The 24,788-nt window shown below is 39.7% G+C and overlaps 2 protein-coding genes across 18 annotated transcripts in view; one reads left to right on the plus strand and one right to left on the minus strand.

Annotated features, from left to right (window-relative positions):
• Positions 1-19,728, plus strand: part of ARHGAP10 (Rho GTPase activating protein 10) — a 266,272-nt gene extending 246,544 nt beyond the window's left edge. For 2 of the 7 annotated variants that reach the window (XM_073341321.1, XM_073341319.1), the window contains exon 23: positions 4,826-5,820. In XM_073341321.1, coding sequence (XP_073197422.1) covers positions 4,826-4,914 — 89 coding nt within the window. In that variant the 3' untranslated portion in view covers positions 4,915-5,820. Of the gene's footprint in view, positions 1-1,968; positions 2,045-4,825; positions 5,837-6,625; positions 6,709-18,695; positions 18,841-19,610 lie in introns of those variants that run through there. The other 5 variants (XR_012158590.1, XR_012158591.1, XM_073341323.1 and 2 more) reach the window with 5 other exon arrangements.
• Positions 10,339-24,788, minus strand: part of NR3C2 (nuclear receptor subfamily 3 group C member 2) — a 280,863-nt gene continuing 266,413 nt past the window's right edge. For 9 of the 11 annotated variants that reach the window (XM_073341312.1, XM_073341313.1, XM_073341310.1 and 6 more), the window contains 2 exons: positions 23,524-23,681; positions 10,340-15,304 (listed from right to left, as the gene is read on the minus strand). In XM_073341312.1, the coding sequence (XP_073197413.1) occupies positions 15,149-15,304; positions 23,524-23,681 (314 nt within the window). In that variant the 3' untranslated portion in view covers positions 10,340-15,148. Of the gene's footprint in view, positions 15,305-23,523; positions 23,682-24,788 lie in introns of all 11 variants that reach the window. The other 2 variants (XM_073341308.1, XM_073341307.1) reach the window with 2 other exon arrangements.

Below are 24,788 nucleotides of genomic sequence, written 5' to 3' on the forward strand. Positions count from 1 at the left end.
CATATGGAGTTAATCAGAAACAGCTATTCGGGAACAACTCTCCATGTGGACAAGCCCTTGTTGACTCAAGCAGGTCTCTGGGTGGGGTTTCTTGCAGGTTCTCAACATAATAAGAACATAAGAAATGGCCATACTGGTCCATGTATTCTGTCTTTTGACAGTGGCCAATGCCAGATGCTTCAAAGAAAACAAACAGAACAGGGCACTTACCAAGTGATCATCCCCTGTCATCCAATCCCAGCATCTGGCAGTCAGAGATGTAGGAATACTCAGACCATGGGCCTAAATAAGTATTTGCAATTAGGGTTGCCAAGCATCTAGTTTCGACCAGAACACCTGGTTGAAAAGGGACACTGGCAGCTCCGGTCAGCACCACTGACTGGGCCATTAAAAGTCCAGTCGCCGGTACTGCGTGGCTAAGGCAGGCTAGTCCGTATCTGTCCTGTCTCTGCGCTGTGCTCCAGAAGCAGCCAGCAGGTCCGGCTCGTAGGCAGGGGGGAGGAGAGTCAGGGGGCTCTGCGCGCTGCCCCCGCCCTAGCACCAACTTTGCACCCCCATTGGCCGATAACCAAGGCCAATGGTTGCTGCAGAGGTGGTCCCTGTGGTGAGAGCAGCGCACAGAGGCTCTTGGCCCCCTCACCTAGGATCTGGACCTGCTGGCCACTTTTGGGGCGCACTGCCTTAGTCTCGCTGTGCCGCTGACCAGGAGCTGCCCAAGGTAAGCCCACATTCCAAATCCCTCAGCCCCACCCCTGAGCCTGGAGCCCCCTCCTGCACCCCAAACCCCTCATCCCTGGCCCCACCCCAGAGCCCATCCTCAGACCCCCCCAACCTGGAGCCCACTCCTGCACCCAAACCCCTCATCCCTGACCCCACCCCAGAACTCTCATCCCCTCCCACACCCCAACCTCCTGCCCCAGCCAGGAGCCCCCTCCTGCACCCTGAACTCTTCATTTCTGGCCCCACCCTGGAGCCCGCAACCCCAGTTAGAGCCCTCATCCCCTCCCGCACCCCAGCCCAGTGAAAGTGAGTGAGAGTGGGGGAGAGCGAGCCACCAAGGGAGGAGGAATGTAATGAGTGGGGCCTTGGGGAAGGGGTGGGTGGGGCAGAGGGCGTGGCCTCAAAAAGGGGGAAGGGCTAGGGTGTTTGGTTTTGTGCAATTAGAAAGTTGGCAAACCTATTTGCAATTAGAAGTAACACCATCTATTTAGCTTACCTAGGTAAAACTGGTAATATTGTTTCTGTGGCACTCCTTAGACCTTCACCCTGGAACCTCTCTCCAAGTTTGTCTCCACTATGAGGTAATGAGGGCAAATTCAGGTACTGCAGTGGGTTTCTCAGCTGGTATTCCCACTGGCCCAGGAGGTGATAGCTTTTGAGAATTAGTCTTCGATCAGCAATGTGGTGCAGTCTTTCCAGGCCATGGTTAATGTCGCTGTGTCATAGTTCATTTTAATTTCTTTGCCCTGTATTTTTTGAACTACACATACTGTCCCTTCCTGTCCCAGGGCAACATAAAACATAACTCCTGTGGGATGCTTGGTCCAGTGATGAGTAGTTTTGAGGCCCCGTGCATAGTCTCTGCAGCAAGGTATTTTTAATAGAGGCAGATTTGAGAAAGTGCTAAGAACTGTAATCATGGTTGATTGAGAAGAAATGACAGAAGGGGGACACCAAAGAGCTGCTCCTGAGCTGGAGATTTTCCTGAAAAATTGGAGCTGAACAACTTGGATTTAAAGAGAACTTTAATGGCACTGTGTATGATCCAGAGCGACTGAGTCTGGTGAGATTGTTAGTGAATGTGTTTGTACAATACATTTAGGAAAAAGATGAATGGAGAAAACGGAGACATCAAAGCAGGTTAAAATTAGGGCCTACTAGTCTGGGCACAGTTTATAAATCTGGATCAACATCAGTGTGGTGATCTCACCATTATACTTACTTTGTCCTTTTCTTTAATCTTCACAGCACCCCTGTGAATTTTATCTTCATGAAAGTGACATACCAATAATTCTGCCTGAGCCAGGTGTAATGCAGATGGATGGTATGCAAACTTCCCAAACACAGAGCTCTCTTGCACCTCGCTACTGATCCTGTAATATCCCTGCTGTTCCATTTCTGGTTTCCTTGGGGTGAAAATGATATTGTTCACTCAAAAATCCCATTTTTAAATGATGGGGTCCGGGGGTTACATCCTAAAGTGCTGTATTGGTTATTTCACACTAAAATCTAAACAACAGTTATTCATAAAGTGGCTTCTAAAATTAACTGCTAGTGCTGCCAATCCAGTGATCTCATGTGGCTCAGCTAAGATCTCCTCTTCTGCAACAGTTTTAGGTCTTCATCCTGTCAGGTGTCCTCAACTCCCAAGTGACTTCAACTCTTTGAATTTGATCTGACTGTATATGTACCCTAATTTGGGGTTGTTAAACTGGGCCTTTGAATTGTATACACTGTATGTCTGACCCCCCCATCCCTCACCCCTGTTGTGTCTATATATTGATTTGCCCAAAATATATTTTAGACTTTGAATTCCAAATTGCAAGGAAGAGTTTCACATTTATAGTTTTTTCTTTGTTTGTGTCCTGAGTTCATGTTCCTTTTTGATAAAAGTGAGTTCTGACTTTCACTCGCCAGTCTTGCGGTTGTGTCCCCCTCAGGAGGAGGGCCGGGTTGTCTCAGCAGTGTGAGTGTTTGCTCACTGTGGTTGAGCCATACTGGGGTGACGAAACTTTTGGAGGGAGGCTCCGTGGTGGTGTCAGGGTTGCATTTATAAGTGAGTGCGCGCGTAGGCTGTAGTCATGGAATGAAAGTGGCAAAGGGCGGGCGGGCATGCTAATTATTAATAGTAATGTAAGTTACTATGTGTGGAGAGATTTAAAAAGGTACTTGTCTATGCACTATTTTTCCTTTGGTAAATTTTAAATGAAAATCTTCCATTACAAAATGTGCTGCCAGATTACTGCTATAACTGTTAAAGCATCATTTTAAAATCTGAAGGCAGTTCTGCTCTCTACATTTTTAAAGTCCTCTTCACACTACAGTCTTTATTTTGACAGCACTTGCCAGAGCAGTGAATAGAATTCACCTTGGGACAGAGGAAAAGAACGTGCACATCGTACATTTTTCAGAAGTACACACGTGCCATTTTTAAGTGACTAAGGAGCCTAAGTTTAATTGAAAGTCAAGGAACCTAAGTGTCTCCTGGCACACCTACACTACAATAAAACACCCGCAGCTGGCCCATGTGAACTTGTGGGCTGCGGGTCTATAAAATTGCAATGTCGATGTTCAGGCTTGGACTGGAACCTGGGCTCTGGTACCCTCTGATGCCCAGGGTGCCAGAGTTCTAGCCTGAGCCCAAATGTCTACATGGCAGTTTTATAGCCCTGCAATCCAAGCCCCATGAGCCAAAGTCACCTGACTTGCGTCTAGCCCCCCCCCCCAACACTTCACATGCCTTAAACCTCTTGCAGTAAAACCTGATCTGACTTCCCCCACAGCTCCAAGCTTCCAAACTCACCCCCTACACCCAGGACAAGTTTTTGGTCTTGCCCTGTTCTCAACTGCTAAAACTTCCCCTACTGTGCTTGGCAAGAACTGTAACCGCTCCGCACTAAGCTTTTAAACACTGCTATAATCCCTGTTAAGAGTCAAGATCTAACCTTCCTCCTGATATGGTGCCCTGCAAGCACTTTCACTTTGTATCCTTCCCAGACCTTCCTTTCAAACCCCTTCACCATGTCCTGATCTCCTAGGCTGACCACAAAAAATGCCCAATCTTCCTGCAACCAACCAACCCAACCAGATTTGGCTCTCATGCTCAACCATGGCCTCTGGCACAGAGTTTCTCGAATACAGCCACTGGCTGCATGCGGTCACCAGGGGCTTTTCATGTGGCCACAGACTCCTTAGCAGTGACTGGGGGTGGGGGGAAGCAGCAGAGAGACAAACAGGCAGCCAGTTTGAGTTCCCCACCTTCCCAGGGGCGGTCGGGTTCAGGCTTTGGCTCTTGGGTGGTGGACTCTGTCCTCTGGCCCCAGCCCCAGGCTCTCCACCCCATCACCCCGGACCTCCGCTGCTTCCTTAACCACCTCCCCATCCAGGGCTTAATTTGCCCTTTGGCTTACCAGAGCCGAGTAAGTCTGTTGTGAAAAGTGGTATTTGTATGTTTGTTAATATCACTTTTCACTGGCTTCTACCTATCAAGTCTGCTGCTGTGAAAAGTGATATTAACAAACGTACAGGAATCACATTTCACAGAAGCAGACTTACTAGCTAGCAAGTCATTAAAAAAGCAACCAAACAAGCAAAAAAAAACCAACCCCCCCAAACAAACGCCCCCAAATAAAATAAAAGACAAGAACATGCAAAGCACCTTATGTGTTTCTATTCTGTTTAGATCCAGTAAAGAATAGAGACAACTGTATATTATTTTTATTATTAGGTTGCAAAAAACCCTCTGTAAATAAATTACACTGATTTGGACCTGTATATGTGCATATTTATTTGTTTTTCCTAAAGGTAATTAAGTATTTTAGGAAAAATTGACACTAGCAAGAGTTGGTGGCTGCGCTCCGAGGTCACCACAATTTTCGTTATGAGAACCCCTGCGAGTCTGGCATGTCCTAACTCCTAGGTGGCACATACCAATATTTAAATGAGTTAATCAGAACCCTCCTCCTTTCCTAGCTATGGTCTCCACACTGGTCTGTGCAAAAGGTTTAATGCTTTGCTGTGCTTTTTTCAGGAAGATACAAGTTGAAGCTGCAAGTTTAATAGAAATACAGTGGAGACTAATAAAACCTTTTTCTTCCTTCTGTAGTGCAATTTTCCAGAGAACCAGGATGGCTTGAAGGAACTCTAAATGGCAGGAGAGGACTTATTCCACAAAACTATGTTCAGTTTCTTTAGCTCTCTGCATTTAACGCCCAGAAGGTGTACATGGTATCCATGGATTTTTGTTGGTCACTTCTCTGCTTTGATGACTGCTTTTAATCAAGGAAGAGCTAGACAATGGGATGAAGAGTTTAATCTGTATAAAGACAAAATGTTGCCAAATAGGAATTGCAGAGATGTGATGTGTAAGGTGTTTTTTTTTAGGGTGGGGGATGGGAGGGGCTGGAGGGGTAGTTTAATTTTATGAACAGGGTTTTACATGTGCAAAGCACAACAGCAATCTGTTTGCAGGATAACCAGAATTTTAAGTTAGATATGTGCTTGAACTCAGACTCCGCTGCCATTTGGAGAAAAGTTTAAAAGTATTTACATTGTCCTGGTGCTGATTAAATTGAAATTTGAAAACTGTATTTATATCCACCATTAAATGTTGGCAATCCTCTATTTTTCTGGTTCTGAAATGTTATTGGGCAAAGAGGCTCTTATGCTGAAGGCAAAGTAATATTCTGAAAGGGGAGGGGAAGTAGCTGGATCAGATTTATCAGATAAATAAAACCCACAGAGAGGGGGAACATGGATTTTCAAGTGTCTTCAAAATGCAGATGCCTTTATGCAATGTGTATAGCTTCATTTATATTATTTTCAAGACAGGACCCATTAACGTTATTACAGGCTCCAGTACCTCCTGGTTCCATATTGTGCAATTTTCAAAGTACAGGTTTGTCATCCAAAAAAAAAAAAAAAATCACCGTAAATTAAATGTTGTTTACTATTTGTCTATCTCTCATGTTGTTGGAGAATGATTTGCTCTGTTTCTATAAATCAGTAACTGAAATAAACTTCTCTTAGTTACTGGAAGGTGTGTGTGCAGAATCAGTAAAGAGGAAGGCACTGCTGATTCAGAACAGCTATGAGTTAGGGAGAACATTCCCCACAGCAAACAACTTACTTACTGATTTCATTAACATCTGCTAAATACAACTACAGGGTAACATGCTGCATTGAGTCTGAAGGACGAGCTCATTGCACACAAGAGTTCTCCCTGTGGGCCACCCTTCCATCCCTTGCTATTGCAGGCACTCTGCACCACACACACACCATTCTGCCTCCATGCCAGAAGTTCTGTGTCCCTCTTCTCCCCTTAGCAGGGGCCCCTATTCTCACCCTGCCATGTTACTAGATATGTTTCAGGATGTAAGGTCAGATTCTGAACCATTAAAAGTCAAGGAGGGTTTTACCACTGACTTCAAAGAACATAGAATCAAGCCTTATTCGTCCTACAGGGCCTGTGCAGCCCATAGTTATACTGAGTAGTAGCTAGTTTTACTGAATAGTATCTTACTCCTCAAGTAGCCCCATTTTGAGCAATAAGGTACTCATCAGTGTGCCTGGGAAAGGTATCGGAATCTAGGCCAATCGTGAACTGTATATCTCACAATTCTGTGCCGCATGATAAAAATACGATGAAAGGTAGTTACCATTGTTTTGAGTGCAATTTGTCTTCTCTCTTTCCCCTCTTGTTTAAAAAAATGCACAAATAACACGGCCTTTTAAGATGAATACACTGCATTAAAGTGAGCTTCATGCGGTTTGACTATTTTTGCAAACCAAAAAATATTGCAGATATATTAAGTTACTAGTCTTAAAACAGGAGTAGTTAATGCTCTTTCATTTTCTTTTTAAATAAAAGTTTTCATGCAATGCCATTATCTATTCCTTTGCCCAGATCTTCCGAGTATACACAAATGAACTCCAGATGGTGGGCTGAGTTGGTGTTGTGGTCCAAATGGAACTCTTCCAAGCTATGAGGTTTAGTATATGTCACTGTGTCTGAGGGGGTGGTGAGCTTTGCCAAACAGCTTTAAGGCAATTCTGGATGGGAGGTTATACTGAAGATGGTGTAGGACTACTGTAATGAGATCAAGCGCTCTAATCTGTCCCTTTCACAACAGTAAGGAAATAATCCCTCTGATAACACTGAGCAATAGATCATAGGTTTGGAAAGCAGTGTTTGGCTGGGTATTCTGGTCTCTGATCACAACAAAAGGACCAATGGGACTACACCTGCGCAAACTCATTTGCATCCTAAAAGCGTTGGCCATAAATGCAATGCACTGTCTGAATAAGGCTATGCTTTGACTCTGTGTTCCCACTGTGTTCCCACTGATGATTAGTATGGTAAGTGGGACAGCTAAAAGTTGCGTCAAAGTTAAAATCTTTTTAAAGTATGGAGTCAGTCACTCATTTGTGAACAAGCAATAGCACCAAACTGTGCATAATATTTTGGCTCAGTGTGTGTTTGGTCCTGCACTGTCTTCCAAATGCCTTAGTTCTTGGTCTAGCACACAAATGAAGTGGGTTAAAAAAGGTAGAGGAAAAGTAGTAAGAGATTTAACTTGTGGAGTGCCACCTCACCCACTGCTATGATCCAGTTTGCTGCATTGCCTTCAGGTCTGCAGACTCCTGCATAAGCTATTCTGAGCTTCCTCTTATTTCAGGTTCTTTTGCCTCTGGTAGCTCATGTAAATCTATGCCAGTTCCAAGCAACCCTAAGAAGAGGACAAGGACCCTGTTAAGCGTATTAGTTCCTGGTAGGAGAGGTAATGCTAATTTCATTTTTCATTCCTAATTCATTGTGGCTTTTGTAAAAGCAAGGTATGAGTAAGCTGGGTTTGAACTGGGCTGAGTTAAACACACCGCCTACTACTTTTAAGAATTCAGCTCTGGTAATTCTGGCACTGGTGGGAAGGGTCTTCCACCTTGGCTTACACTCTGATTCTTGCTGAGAGAAGCCTATGAAGTATTGGTAGCTCTTGGTAACAGAGCGGTAGCCCCGCTGTCTGTGGTGTTCCCTCTCTCCATCCATCTTGTGTAGGGTGACCAGATGTCCTGATTTTATAGGGACAGTCCAGATTTTGGAGTCTTTTTCTTATATAGGTTCTATTACCCCCATCCCTGTCCCAATTTTTCACAGTTGCTGTCTGGTCACCCTAATCTTGTGCAGTATTTCAGACAATCAGTGTTAGGACATCATGCATCGAAGAGACAAAGAATTGTGAAAGTTAAAAGATACATAAGGAAAGACTTCTTCCAAGCATATAATAATAAAAAAAGCCTCTTTTCCTGGAAGCTTGGGGTCTAGCTCTCAGAATCCAATTCCTCCTTTCCCTCCAAGACCTGCTTAATGACAATGTTGACTCCAGTGACAAGAATAGGGAGAGTCATCTATGAGTGTGCCACTATTTAGCTTTTCAGTGGTTATCCTGCACAATTGCCAGTGCCAGAAGGAGAGCACTTTTCAGGGTAGTCTATGCTAATTGTGCTGATCCCCACTGAAAGATAAAGTGTTCAAGGGAGCCTTCCCCCATTGGGCAAGCTAACAACACTGCCTCTGAGGCCTTTTACTCCCTTCTCCTAAGAGATTTGATTCTAGTCTCATAGATTTAATTGTGGTGTGGGGTTTGGGTTCCACACTGCTTTATTTCAACTCTGTGTCAGCCATTGCAGCCTGATTCCGGGCTTGCTGCTGTCTGCTCCTCCTTCCCGTGGCCATAAGAAATAGCCTGACTGCCCCTTTGTTCCCCGCCCCTCTTCGTAGCTGAACGAAGGCCTATCTTCTCAGGTTTTCAGCACTGCAGCCGTTTTCACTTCTCTTTAGCAGAACACTGCTGGGTTCTCGGCAGCTGGTTCCGCACAGTGGTGGTCTAGTGTTGTAGCATGGGTACTGGTTGTGCTCCTGTTGGAGTCCTAGTTAGTCTATCCTCCTCGCCTGGCAGGTGGGTGAAAGTTCTCTCACACACACACTAACCTTGTTTCTTTTACTTTGGGACCCTCTCAGACCAGTGTTGTCCTCTAGGACAGTGAATCAGGTAGAAAAGATGGAATTAGCTTTATGTCTCCAGAGATATAAAGTGCTCTGCTCAGTGCTCTGCTCAGACTGTCTTTTTGTCCTCAACAACAAGTGTAAGTGCCTGGACCCTAGGCCAAACAATGAATGCAGGAGCTAGGACCTCTTTGATCAGCAGAAACTTCAGTAATGACAGTAATTAGGCAAAGTTCATCTCCCCTCCCGTGCTGGCAGGCTCTTGCTCCATTATTCTGCCTTGGCTCTAGAAGTTCAGGCTCAGTAGAATCCTCTGTGCTTAACTCTACACAGAGGCCTGAGAAAATCATTCGTCTTAATGCTCTTCATGGCAGGTTTCCCGTCTCCCCCTTCCAGGCGCATTCTTGCTCACATACAGCAGAGGACTCGCTGCAGAGCTTTCAGAACTTGGCTACGTAACTAGAACTGAAATAATCAAATTGGTTGTAATTCACATATTCAGTTACTTCAGTGCAAGTGTGTGTGTGGACACAATGTGTGATCTGTTTTAACATAATAAATCCAGTCTTACTCATGTAATCTTGAAGTAGGGCATTCTTCTTTTGGATTAAGTAACCCCACACAGACGAGCACCAAAATAACTAAAGGGGGGAATGACTGCTGGTTTAGTTACAGTAAATCCTTGCTTAATGTCACATTTTTCAGGAACATAACTACAACGTTAAGCGAATCCAATTTCCCCATAAGAATTAATGTAAATTGGGGGGCGGTGTTTCAGTTCCAGGGAAATTTTTTTCACTAGACCAAAAAAAAATATATATATATATACACGCACACACACAGAGTACAAGTTTTAAACAAACAATTTAATACTGTACACAGCAATGGTGATTGTGGAGTCAGAGGGTGGGATATTTCCCAGGGAATGCCTTACTGCTAAATGATGAACTAGCACTCGGCTGTTGTTAATGTAGCCTCACACTCTACAAGGCAGCACAAATGGAGGGAGGGGAGACAGCAGACAGAGAGAGATGTGCATTGCCCCTTTAAGTATGCTGACACCATTCTAAGTACATTGCCTTTAAAAAGATCAGAAAGTTGAGACAGCAGCTGTGGCCAGCAAGCTCTCTCCGTCCTGTTCCCACCCTGCTCTATATGGAAGGGGTAAGTGGGGGGAAAGCGTAGGGGGGAGTGGGACACCCTGACATTAGCCCCCTTCTTTCCCCCTCCCCTGCACAGCAAACACAAGGCTCTGGGGAGCAGCACATGGCAATCGGGGGAGGGACAGCTGAACTGCTGGCAATTGATAGCCTGCTGGGCTGTTGCTGCACAGGGAACTTAAGGGAGCTGATAGGGGGGCTGCTGGTTCCACGCCCCCACCAGCTAGCTGCAATGGGTTGCTTTTCCTGCAAGCAGTGGACAAAGCAGATGGCTGTCAAACAATGTTGTAAGGGAGCATTGCACAATTTAAACGAGCATGTTCCCTAACTGATCAGCAACGAAACAACGTTAATCAGGATGACTTTAAGTGAGGAGTTACTGTGGAGACAAGTCCTGCCCTTCCATGCTGGTACATTGCTCTTTACTTCAGCATGGGGGTCTCCACAATTGCACCATGCAGATAATTCAGGCCCCCTTAACTCTCACACACACTCTCTCTTTGGTTTCCCACCCCATCTCCCCCAGTGCCTGCTGTCCCAGTCTCAGCTGCCTTGTCTAATTAAACAGCAAGGCTGCAGCTGTACCAGTGCAGGACTAACTTACCTATGTTCCCTATAATAAACCACACTAAATGGGGCTTGACATGGTTTTCTGAAACAGGGCTGAATGCAGGTCGTCCTGGTCTATATATGTTCAGCACTGAGTCACCCTTGTTGATATTAGCAAACAAAATTTGCCTTTAGTGGCAGTTTAAAAGTAGAGGTAGGACACTTCCCATCTACCCAAAACTTTAAAAGAATGGAAATTAAGGGAAGAGAATTGTACATTTCTTTTCCACAGTTGTATTGGCCACAATGCCCCAAAACACTCCATAAAGCTTTTACTTCCATCTCAAACAGACACCCAAAACCAGCGCTGAGCTCCAGCACCTCTAGGCTTGCCGCATCAGTTACAAATTAAGCACTGCCAATAACCAACATGTACCCCAACTTCATCAAACTGGTACTCCAAAACACACAACCTTCACAGATCAACACAATTGACTGTTGCACCACTCAAGCATTTTGGGAAGGGGCGTGTTATTTTGCCTTACCACTTGTGAGGTCACTGTTATTCTTTGCTGCTGAACGAGTTTCGAAGATGTAGGGTAGGATTAAGATTTCTTGGCACCAAAACATTCTGGTGCAACGTGATTGTTGCTGCTCTTGCCTGAAATTCAGAGGATTAGAGCGCACGCTCCTAGCATTCTGAACTTGTGCAATCAATCGTGCACTGGGGAAAATTCTAATTATGTGGACAATAATAAGTAGCCATTGTAGGAGAGTATATTCCAAGTGAAGATACAGGTAAGAGCCTAACTCCAGCTTTTATTGTGCTAAACCTTTTCGTAGTTCATCATTTTGTCTGTCACTCGCGTTTCTTTTGTGTGAGACGTGCTTCACCTTCCGTGTCAGTCTCATGCCAGCTCTCCTGGAAAACACAGTTGCCCAACTTGCTTAAGCAAGCTCCCAAGGTGGGACCTGCCACGCTCCTTGAGCACCTGCCCTCTCAACAGGCAGTGTGTGGATGTTAGCGCCACCACAACCCACCATTATAAAGAGGCTTGTAAAAATAGATTTCAATGTGCATGAAGAATGACAACAATTATGTAACACTGCAATTAATTTCATGTTGTCTAAATAGATTGTTTGGAAGTAAACACAGGCTTGTTTCCAAGGAAATCAATGCACCATCCACTAGTGAAGATTAAAGCGCAAGGAATACTTGCAAACCATTTTAATCCATGTATATTTGTACAATTTATATTAAAAAAGTGTACTTGCAGACATTAACAAAGACCAAACAATATTTTCTATTTATTTAAAAAGCTTTAACCATACAGAAGCAAACCCCTAATTATAAATGCATCATTATGCATAGATTTTACTGTTTACACCAGAGTGCTGACTGCTTTTATTTTTCATCCAAAAATCTATTTAAACTCCAAGAATTCTTAAACATTCCACTGACCTCAGAACTGCTGTCTATTTTATCAAGTCATTGACCTCCAGCTGAAAACATTGCTCTACAAAAAGAAAGTCAAATCTTTAACAATTAAAAGTGCATTAATTGTAGATTGTTTTAAATTCATACACGTTTATACAAGTCAGTGAAAACACCACCCTATGAATTAGCTTGATTGTAAAGTATCTTTTTAATAAGAATTTGATATTGCAAACTTGAGCCTTTCTATTTTATTTTGTGCAACTGAACATTTGCACAATGTGATCTAGTATTCCTGAAATACCTGCTGCAGTACATTAAAACTATTTTACATTTTATAATGTGTATGCAATGTTCTTGCGGTCTATCCCCATTCTTTCCTTGCAACAACATTATTTAATGCAATCAGCATAAGCCCACTTTTAAAACAGACATTTTGAAATTTCACTGAGTTTGTCTTATATTTTGCAGGAGACAAATGCCTATTTCATTCTAAACAAGTTCAAAATACTTTCATTTCTTTGTTGTAGCTAAAACAGTATTTTATATTTTTTGCTGTAGATTTGGTTAGTTAATGTGAGATGGCTATTCTGCATAAGTATTCTGGAGAAGAGAGTACTGTCTCTTAAAACATCTGTATCCAATTATATCTATTGAATGATTTCTAGCAAAAAAAATCAATGAATGGTTTCATAAACAACAGGTGATTAAAGTAAAGGATTTATTGTAATCTTCTTACAGTTGTTTGCAAAGACAGACATACGTTTTTGCATAAAGATATAAATTGCTTTTTAAAACTAATTTAGTGTGTTTGTAATTATATGAAGTTTCTGTGAATTATGAATTGTACCAAACCAAGATTAAAAGCAATAAGGTACAAAAAAAGAGCAAACAGACAACAATTTGTATTGGGACAGGCATTTAACGGTGAAGTTTAGAATATGGCTTTGCTATTTTAACCAAGCAAAGTTACTTAGAGATAGAAAAGGAGCTAGTAACTTTGTTAATATAAAAAGCTGCTGCAGACTGTATTCACCCCAAACCTGGCTATTTTGAAATTCCATTATCAGTATTTAGAGAGAAAAAAAGTAAAGGATATCTGACCATGTCATTACTGTAAACAACCATTCTGCATGCTGTGTATTTATCACGTTGGACATGTGGCTTTCATATTGCTGTGCAGGTCAGTTGATTGTATTTAAGGATCTACCTATGAATTAGACTTCCAAAATTGCAAATAATATATGTATGTATACATTTATATATAAGATCCCCCTCTCTGAATACAGCCTCTACAGATTACCCATTGCATAAGGCAGGTGTCATTTAAAAAGACAAGCAGTGTTGACTCTATGTTGCATGTGCCAGAAGCACACCTCGGAGTTTTGAATTAGAAAGAGTGGGTGAGTTTATTAGATCACCATTTATAAGAATGCTACATTCTGACTGGTCAAGGGACAGCTGTAGCTCAAAAATGTCACTGTTGCCCAGACAGACAATTTAGGAATCATGACTCTCTGAAAAATTATTCTATTCAAATTAGTGTATATATAATAGTAACAGTGATGTTCAGAAAAGTTCATCTTGTCTCTATTCTACTCCAGAATTTTGTATTTATTTACAAATTGTGAAAGTCACCCCATGAAAGGTGCATCTTCATAGCCTTCCTTACACCAGAGGACATGGTTTTGAGACAAAAATTGATAACTAAGATAGAAATGTTCACAGTGAAAGTATCTGTTTAGATGTAGGTCTGCTTACATTTTTACATTAATGTTTTGAATTTATAACTAAAAACCCCACCAAGATAATCTGCCAGCACCGTACATTCATCCTTCCCAATCAAAATATATACAGTATACTTACTGTAATGATCTGTATGTTCCCTTAACCATTATTGGAATTCACTCTCCTAAATCAGAGGTGACAACTGGACCTTTAAGGTTACGTGCATTCAAAATGAAAAGGAATAACAAAGAATTTGGAAAACTTTAATTTTGAAAAAGAAAAAAAAAATCATTTAACATCCTATGATTTGCTTTTATCTCCTTGAGGAATCTGGAGTAGAGGGCAGAAACTCACCACATCATAAAGCTGGCAAAAGCTTTTGAGAGACTGTAATGTCTTGTTAAATGAAACCACCATAAAGCTGCAAACACAACATAGTGTAGTTTCCTACAGAAATATGAAGCAGTATTCCTAAAATGAGCTGAAGTCACATATACTTGCAAGCAGTTGACAAAAACGGAGAAAAATGTACCGAAAAGTAGGCTTAAATACAACTGAAAAAGGTTGTGTGGTTATTTACAACAGATCGTGTAAAATGGTAAATTAGATATGATGCTAAAAAAAGGCACAGCTTTCCCTTTCTTAAATACACTGTAAACGGTTCATTATGCATGCAGAACATTTCACTTTACAAAAAAAATTACCTTGTTTGTTTAGACAAAGATAGTACTTAAATAGTCTCCAGCAAAATAGAATTCTTTCAAAAATACTTTCCCATTCATCCTAGTAACCATTAAAGATTTTTTTCTCATTTACAAAAGCTCCTTACACCTTATTTCAGGTCCTTCACAATTTATACATACAGCAATGTACAGTACAGCAAAAGACTGCGAAAAATTATTTGTAAAGCCAGCACAATAGATACTATAAACTGAAACTGAGGCATTTGTTTTAACATCTTATCCTTTTTAATTAAATAGTAAATGGACACTTAACACAGTGTGTATCACCTATGATGGATAACATAGGATAACAAATGCCGCAGGTGAGGATAACGAGTATTCCACACCAAATGTTCTGTTATTACTTTACACTTTAGGGGGGTTTTGTATATATTTTTACAAGAAAGGAATATTAATGCCCCATATTGACTTTACGTTTTATGTGCAAACCAAGGGGTAAGCTTTAAAAAGTTTGTATTAGTCCTTGAACCCTTTTAAAACAAGCAAACAATACCAGAAACTACATGGCATATTTAAAACTCCCATCTGTTAAAATATCAAAATCAAAGAGTTATTGACTAGATATGGCTTTTCATCCAGAGGAACAGGAACATTTTCTAAGTGTTTGGAGTAAGGGGGTAATTTTCAAACATCTAGGTCTTGCCAAATCCAGATCAACTGTTTTCCAAACCCTTCACATGATTTGAGACTAGTCAGAGGCTGCTGAACAAGTGTAAATAGCACGTTTAAAATGTGGTTTCTTGGGTCCTTCATGGGTGTGGAATAACACAAGGAAACTTAAGGCAAAGTTCTTCTATTAAGACATTTTCCATCACTTCCTGTGAAAGTACAGGGGCTTGGCATTTCCAGACTCCACCTTTGGTAACTGGTCACTGATGATTTCCACCAGCATGGCCGGAAACTCCACTTTCAGTGCCTGAGACTCTCGGAAGGTGTAGAAACAGAATTCTAACAAGTCACTAACAAGCTGAAATGCAAAAAAGCACACAGGATTATTAAAAAATGTTTTAAATGAATTGTGTCCACAAGTAGACAACAACAGTACCTTGGAATAGTACCAAGAAACATCAGCTCTACTGAGAACTCCTTTTCAGGAAAAAAATAGATAATCAGAACTGCTTCACCCATGCAGTCAAAATCAGCAAATGGGGAATGGAGTGAAACCAAGATACCATAAGTTTGACTTGCAGACGTTCTGAGTAGCTGCACTTTTCTTTGATTTCACTACGGGCCCATTAACCTGCATTCAAGTTTTGGATGCTCAGTGTCTATGAAAATCAAGCCCTCTGCTCTCTTCCTCAGCCCCAAGGAAAATTTTCAGGAAAATCTACCCATATTTTTTGCATCTTACTTTCCAGGTGATCAGAGATTCAGTACATCAATTATCTAGTTAATTTTACTGAGCTACGCAGGGGGCCCAATCCAGAACTCCAATTGAAATTGATAAGTTTTGCCTGATAAGGAGTGAACGCTCAGGCCCTGTGCATATTACTGTACTGACGCAGGGTCTGCAGTATTCATATGCATGTGCTAACTGATAAAGCTATAACATTTAAATGCATCTACTTTTATCCATGTCACTGGCCATCAGTTTACTTCATCCAGCTCACTACTGCAAAGGCAGAATTCAGAGAAATAAATATTTATTTTTCCAATCTTATCACAGAATCATTCGTAACTGCCTTCCCATTTTGATGGGTTACACCTTTCATTATATAAATATATTTCACAACTAATGCCATGCTCCGGGGGTGGGGAATGGATTGAGAGTTTTATACATGAAAATTTCAGAATAGCCCTAAACTGATTAAGGGCAAAGGTGTATTTTCTATAAAACTGCAACTGTAGTTTTCCACATGGTTATCTAGGTAAACGTTGCATCTTACAACTTGTATTTCATCTTGATCACAATACTTCAGCCAACTCTGACCAGTGAGGGCAAGCATGGAGATAACCTTAGCATAGATTCCTCAAAGAGTGGCTTCCATTTTGAAATCCCAATATAACATGGCCCCCTTGAACATTTAAAAGAAGAGCAATTTAGGCTGGGATGCCGAAAGGCAGAAAGCTGTCTTTATTATTTTGGCAATAAAAAAATATAGTACATCTCAAAGCGCTGACGACACTAGTCTGACTATCTCTTAAACTTCCTTTTTCACACAGATTTTTCTTCATTGCAGATTAGATTCTTCATTCTGGTCTATACCTGCGTATATGAATGCTGTGGTCCCCTTCTTGTAATGTATTTAGCTCTGTCCTTCAGACATTTTAAAATGGGATATTTTTCTCTGTCTTTTGCAATTCTATGACAGAAAATCACGAACTGCAATTTCTCTTTGCTATAGAAGAGATGGGCTGGAGGGCAACCAGAAAGCTAAAGATACAATTTATTAAATTGTGCATGCCCTTCTTCTTACAAACAAATACTGGGTTCTAGTAGTAATATTAGAAAAAGAACAGGCATTTCAAAAATAGCAACTGTCTAACTATCTCCTAAAGTCTTACAGTATGTTAAGTTTCAGAGTAGCAGCCGTGTTAGTCTGTATTCACAAAAAGAAAAGGAGGACTAGTCTCTACGGTGCCACTAGTACTCCTTTTCTTTTTACAGTATGTTAAGTCATCTATCATTTCTGCCTTGGACTAACTGACATCACTTGTCAAAGTCAGAATGGTGTGGACAAAATCACAGAATAGATTTGGGCACCTTGTGTTTGCCAGCAAACAAGAGACCTGAATCTTAGCACATTTTCCCACTGCAGTTCATTAAATCATTGTTCCCCATGGCCAGGCACATCTAGCTTTGTACATTCACCTGTCTTCATGTGCTGCTCCATTGACTAAAAGCTACAGAATTTTCTACTTAAAAAAACCTGTTAGAGCAACTTTAAAGTTACAAATGACTAAAAGTTATGCACGACTTAATTCTACTCCCATATGTGCTTGCATTATGATACAGACTTTAATTACATGATCAGAAATGTTCTCAAATACCATAACATATTGTTTAAATTATATATATGTTCATACACACATTTTCATTACTGTATATATCTACTTAAGCCATGCAGACCCCAGTAAAACAACATGAGGGAATAATCCTGCAGAGCCCTACATAATTTTTGAGCATCTTGCACGACTTATTTATATTCTTACCAACAAGTTAGTAAGAAAAAAAGGTGTATTATATTATATAATGTGAGCGAGTACATGATCATGCAATTAAAGACTCTATAGCATGCATATACGCAAGTGGAAAGATTTAAGATTGCGCATGTAATTTGCAGAGCCCTGATTTCTTCAACAGATTTTACCTATTTACACTGGGCTGATTTTAGCCTATTTGACAGGTTTTAGATCAGTGGTCTGAATCTTATTTTCTCTTGTTTAATCACTTATGCCAAGGGGGTGTAAAATATTACTAAATCAGAATTTTCACTCACTTCGTTGGATGGAGGAGAGTGTGTGTGTGAGAGAGAAAGAGAAAATAATACAACTTGGAACTGTTTTCACTCACTTTGTGGGGGGAAGGGGGAAAGAGAGAGAGAGCGAGAGAGTGTGTGTGTGTGAGAGAGAGAAAATATAATACAACTTGGAACTGTATTACTTTTCCAGCTAAGTTCTGTGGGGCTAGGAGGGAAATAATACTAGGCATTTCCTTTTCCACATCACCTCTCCCTCTATGGACAGTGTGGAGAGGTGGCTGGGTAGGGATGGAGGGGAAGTGCCATGGAGATAGCCCACATGGAGGGCCCCTCCCTTTGTTAATGCAGAACGTTCAAATACCACACAGATGAACACAGGATGAGAATCTGAATAGAATGTGCCATGAGTTAAGCAAAGTGTGTAATGTTCACAGTTCTTTTCAGAAAGCTGGATGCAAACTAACTAATCTAAGTAGCTATTAGCGGGCTCAGTCACTTTTCCGCAAAATGATGTCTAACACCGGGAGGCTTGAAAATACTGAATTTTCAATACAATCCACACTGTATGTATCATGTGGGAAGTGCTTCTCACCAGGTGCATTTTCAGGCTACTAGGCTTTTTCTTGTAAGTGGGTATCATTTTTTTTTACCCTGATTTTTTCCTGAGTTGGATTTATTTAGTTTCTACTTGTGTTTAGACTTCCCTGTGTTACAAGCCTCACCCTGGGTCATGGCTCCTCCTTCTTGTGAATAAAGTCTATTGTATATATGAAACACACAACGCAAAATGACACAATGGAAAAGAAGAAAGTAGGGCTCAGAGGGATAATTAGAAGATTGCTGTACAAAGAAAATCTAATGAAAGGGTTGAGGTTTGAAATGTATCAAAATGGTACTGTATATAGAAGTATGCACTTTCTCTAATTCTATTTTCAGTATTTTCACAATGGTCCTTGCAAATATGGAAAGCAGGAGTTTATAATGGAAGTGCTGATACCACCTCTACTAGAGCTATGTGAATGGCAACACACTCAATTAGCCGTGTGAATGAAGGCACCACTGATATCACAAACAGAAAACAGTGAGATCTTAGACAGAAATTATTTATTTTTACAACCATTAATTGTTAAAAAAACTATTAAATTACTAAAGAGTTACTTGGATGTTAAGATTTTGCTTGCTTAGGTGTGAGTATATAGAATAAATAAATTCTACTTCCCTCAAAATTCTTATTAGTCACACTCTTGCCAGAGGAAAAAAACAATAGATCACTCCTACCAATTATATTAAGTTGTTTAGCTCACTTTGATAGAATGCAATAAAATGTGGTTTTGTATCTTGGAGTATGTAACAAACCTTGCTCCATAAGCACCCCTAAATAAATAAATCCCAGGTGGTGGTGCCTACATTGTGTATTTTATTATAAAGACAGAATTCATAATATTTACTTCAATGTCACCTAAACCACAGTAAGACATGAAAAGTTGCTATCCACATAATGAACTAACTATGCTGGCTTTTAAGAGTGATTTGATAATATACTTGGACAGAGATTCTCACTTGAGTGCATTAATCATTAATGAATAATTGTCATTTCTACCTAATTCATGAACAGGCAGGGTGTTTCACAAAAAACACACTGCATTTAAACATTTTTAAGACTAAAGTAGGCTTATTAAGATTCCTGCATCTTTATGTAACGATTACTGTCTCAGTAACCAGTCTTAGCATTTGCACTTTATATTTAAGATCTGTGAAATTCAAAAGATTAATTCCCTATTAACCAAACTTCAATTTGTCATTATTTGTTTTTTCTATGAAACTTTCACCTATATTACTCTTCAAATTCAGAGAAATGAACATCACTCCATCACCAAAGACCACACAGTTATAGTGGACCGCAAGCCAGTGTGGCATTTTCATGGCCAATAGTCACCCAGATTTCAGCCTTCTGATTTTCACCATAACCTTGTACATCCAGGAGTAACAAAAACTGCTTCAGGCTGCAAAGGTGCACATTACCACGCTGAGCCCTTTCCCTACACTGGCAAGATGAGCCAGTGCTTTCACTTAGAAATCCCTCTCAATCTGTGTCTATGGCATGAAATTTTATGGTCACTCCTTGACTCCTCTCAAAGTTTACCTACAGTATCATTATGATTAAGACTACATATATAGAAACCATGATTTCATAATCAACTTAACTAGAAAATTAACAAATTCAAATAATTTAAGGCAGAGTTTGGGTAACAGCACAGTAATTTCTCCCTAGTATTAGTTACAATATCAGGGACAAACGCAAAGCCTCAGTGTTTTCATATAAAGTAATGCTGTGAATTCATGACACACTGTATTGTACCACCAATATCAGCTTTTTTCAAAGAAGTAAAATCTTTGTTCTCACAGCCTGACCGTATGGGAAGATCCACTTCAGCTGTACAGTATTCCCATCAGGAACCGTAAATATTAATAATTCAGCAGCATGGTCCTTAAAGAGTTTATTTTTATCAGGCTGAAAATATCAACAAGCAAACAACAGTGCAATACTCATCATGCCATGCCAAAGGGTATGTTCATGTTAGGGTTTAATGACGCTGCATCGAAACAAAAGCACTTAGAATTCAAAGTCTGTTTAAATATCAGTTAGATTGAAACTGAACTCAACTTTTGTTCTGAGAACTGCTGAAACATACATTAAACTCCTTATATGAAACAAAGATTGTCAAGATACAACCCTTGCCCCCAGAGCAAACTTGCTCCAGGAGATGTTGAAAATCCAAATGAAAATTTTGATAGCATGTGTAATGCACTGTTTATGATGTTCCAGCCTGCTAGTTGTCTGATCAAACAGAGTGGTTCACCTACAAACAAGGTCTCTCTCTCTCTCTCAAATACCCTTGGTCATTCCTTGGTATGAGCCTTACCAATTTGGTTAGGAAGTGGAATCAACTAGCCTCACTGCATTATGGTTCTGAACAAACAACACTGTTTAATGAAATCATTAGAAATTTGCTTATGACAGTCACAATTGTTAAAAAGAAAATCCCTGAAATGAGGATTAACTATGTTGGTCCCCACAACGCTGATAAAACTGTGAGTGTGTATGTTTGTGTTTGTGTATTTCAGCTATCTGATGCATATATCTTCACCTGAACCATTCAGGAATGGTTTTGTTCTTTTGTTCTTCAGTTTTGTTTTCAGTGCTTGAAGGTTTTATGAGCCATTGCTTAAAGTTGCTGATATTTTCAAATACTTTACTGCCTACCTGCTCTTCCTGAAACTTTTTTCCCCACCATCTCAGCACTTTTCTGTCTGCACATATGCTCACCATGTGGATGAAAGGCTGAAAGCACTGAGCAGTATAAAACCATCTAATTGGTTATATGTTATTCATATTATTTAAGCCAAATACAGTATCATTCAGTATTCAAATTTCTTATTTTATATAGTCCTTAAAAAAAGAATATTTAAGAACGAGGTTAATAAAAGCAAGTCTTAAGATACAAAGAAACTATATGATTGTGCAGCACTCCACCAGGGTAAAGTAAACTCCACAAATGATGATACGCTGCCTTGCTCTAATGAAAAAGCTAGAGGCAGCCGCAGGACTGAATAAGCATGAATTCTAGAGAGCTCCCTTCAGGCTTGTGTTGCAAATGCCAATGCTGTATCTGCAGCAGGGATACAAACATGGGATTTCAGCTGTGGTTAGAGAATTCACAGGACTAAGTATATTCTGATCCTTTAAACTTACATGGAATGAAAGTTAAAATTATATTGGTGACAGCTGAAAAGTATTGACCTGTACTGAGGATTTTAGCAAAAAAAAAAAAATTTTTTTTAAAATTGCACCTTCATTTCCATGATAAAAGCTGAGAAATTCCACTCTACAGGGGAAAAGAGCACTTCTCATCTCTTGTCAACCTTACTGTAAAATTATTCTGATGTGCTTTGTCTAAATTAATTTAACATTTGGCCAATTTTGATATTGAGATTAGTCTTGGGAACACACATCCTCGGGAACAATCTAAGCCAATACAAGTAAAAAGTAAATTGTAAGGAAAAAAATAAACAAGTGCTTGACTGGTAAGTCACACAAAATAGCAGTGTTGTGCAGACAACTGGCTGTTTTAAAGAGAATGCTGACAGCAAGACGTTCTTTAAAAATCCCTTAACTTGCTTATACTAAAATAAAAAGTAATATAATAAAAATGGCATCATCAATTCTGATCCTTACTAAAAATTAAGTAAAATACCACGGCATTCTGAAGTGATTGATCAAAACACTATAGGTTACAATACTAATGCAGCGTTTTGGGTAATTACTGTAGAATATTGTATTATTTTAAATAAGTTTGGAATTCTGTCAGCTATTACTTCCCATCCACACAATTCTCCTTATTAAAAAAAGTACAAAAGAATTACCAAATAAAACACAAACTCTATATTTCAGAAGACAATTATGTAACTTTCAATGAAATGTATGAAAAATATTACAAAAGCAGGGGCATGAGAGGACTGTATCAGGTGCTGTGGAGATTCATATGTGAATAACTTGCAAATGACTTTCTTTCCTCACCAAACCCATTCCTTCAAACCAAACAGTAAAACATCCTTCATTGGCAGAATATAAATGAAAATGGATCTCTAAAGAATGAGCTATTACTGCAGTACTAATAATGTCCTTTTCCTCCCACTGAGATTTTAAAAGATTTTAATGAACAACAGAATAATATTTGAAAAATAATTCCATATGTACATTCTGTAAACAGACCTCAGGCGCTCTTATAGATTTGACCTAAACTGCACTGCACTGTACTAAGTCCACAAAAATGAAAACTAAGACAAGTACAAAAGAGAGACATTTATATGCAGCTTCTACAATTAGGGCCCAACATTCTACATGCAGCTCACAACAAAAAAATTTTTTTTTCCACATCAGGATAGAGTGAGGGAGTTTTCTTTCTTTTGCTATACAGTTTAAACAGTGTTTACTGATAGCCTTGACAGTAGGTATGGTATGCCTCTTGTAACTGGTGGTTACAAGGTAAGCCTCTACATCACAAAATACCTTTGAAACAAAATGGAGGGATAGAAATAATTAAAATTCAATTAATGCTGGATTTGGAAGCTCAGCAAAGCTTCAAGGGACCCAAGTTGACCCTAAACCATTAACAAATGTTTTAGAAAGATTGAGTTATGAGATTAGCAGTTGTAATGGGTCACATATTTGTTCAACAATGAAGTAAACATTTTATTAACAAACCAGTTCTTAAATTACAAAAAGCGTGAAACTCTAATCCAACACCTTGTAGTTGAATTGACTCATGGGCGTTCCTTAAGTTTTAACACCACACAGCATATTTCACTAATCTTGCTCTCTGAAAATGAATTGTTTACACCATTCATCTGCTGGTTTAGGGCCAGATTCCAATACTTTTACTCATATTGGGTAACACCTGACTCAATGAATAGTTCTGCTGAGTTCAACATGATTATTTGTGGTGTGAGGTACTATTCACATGAATAAAAGTATCAAAACCTGGCCCTTAAAGGTTTTTATTTTCTAATTTTATGTGCAATTTCCCCCTAAATTTGTCCAGAAACTTCTAACAGACTCTTTAAAAACTGATTACCTATTGCTTCCCTGCTGGTTAATGTAATGAAAAATTATTAGTTTACCTTAAGGGAGAGATTTTTTTCTTTAACCCTTCTTAAAGATGCCACCCTATGTGCTTTAAGATCCCTAATAGATTATACTTACATCGTGCATGGAGTCCAGAAGCTTAGTCAGTTGGTAGAATCGTTGCCAGCTTTGTCCAGAGTTACTTGGACATTTAGTTACCATCTTCCTTAGTTCTTTGATGTAATTTGCCCTCATTTCTTCAAATGCAGCTTGGCTTTTGAGGCCATCCTTGGGAACTACCAGTAAAATGACATCTTCGTATTAATATTCATTTTATTGATTATTCTTATATTATCTACATTATAAAGTTAATGGTTGAAGGGTTATAGAAGTGTCTTTGTGTTGTGTGGGAGCATCATAAACATTTTCAAATGATATAAGAGTCCTTTCCAGATCTGTGTATGTGGATTAGTATATGCAGAAGGGTTAAGTGGGGCAGAATAGCATCTTGAAAATACAGCACACACTAACCACCCAGTGAAATTATTTTTTCATTTGACCTAAGCACAAAGTGATAGCAGAGGGAGCAGGAATCTTTCTCTAGAATTGAGGACACTACATACCATCACTTGTCTGCTATACTATACTTGGGGGGCGGCAATGTACAGCACATACTTGCAATTGCTTTGATATTGTGCTGTACTCAGATTATAACGGCCAGGTGTGGAAAAGCTACATCAAAGAACATATTTCTTATGCAATCAAAGAATGTCGGAAGGTTAGGACATTATTGAGCATGTGTGTAATATCTTAAAGAGAGCCATCATGCTAATGCAGAGCAAAAGAGTATTTTTACTAAGTTCACATTCTGCTTAAAGATTTGACCAGATAATATGTCTGCAGTCTCAACGAAAGCTTTCTTCTTAACACCCCATTATAATTCTGATCAGTACTAGAGAAAGGCCCATTTCTGAAATTCTACTGAGCATACAGTAGAACCTCAGAGTTATGAACACCTGGGGAATGGAGGTTGTTTGGAACTCTGAAATGTTGGTAACACTGAACAAAACTTTATGGTTGTTCTTTCAAAAGTGGACAATGGAACACTGACTTAATACAGCTTTGAAACTTTACTATGCAGAAGGAAAACTGTGCTTTTAATCATCTTAATTTAAATGAAACAAGCACAGAAACAGTTTCCTTACCTTGTCAAAACTTTCTGAACTTTTTCCATTTATTTTTTTAGAAGTTTACATTTAACACAGAACTGCACTGTATTTTCTTTTTTTTTTTTTTTGTCTCTGCTGCTGTCTGATTGCATCTTTCTGGTTCCAAATGAGGTGTGTGGTTGACCGGTCAGTTCATGACTCTGAGGTTCTACTGTAGTACTGATTTCTGTGAGC

Source organism: Lepidochelys kempii, chromosome 4 (assembly GCF_965140265.1).
Source record: "Lepidochelys kempii isolate rLepKem1 chromosome 4, rLepKem1.hap2, whole genome shotgun sequence".
NCBI classification, from domain to species: Eukaryota; Metazoa; Chordata; order Testudines; family Cheloniidae; genus Lepidochelys; species Lepidochelys kempii.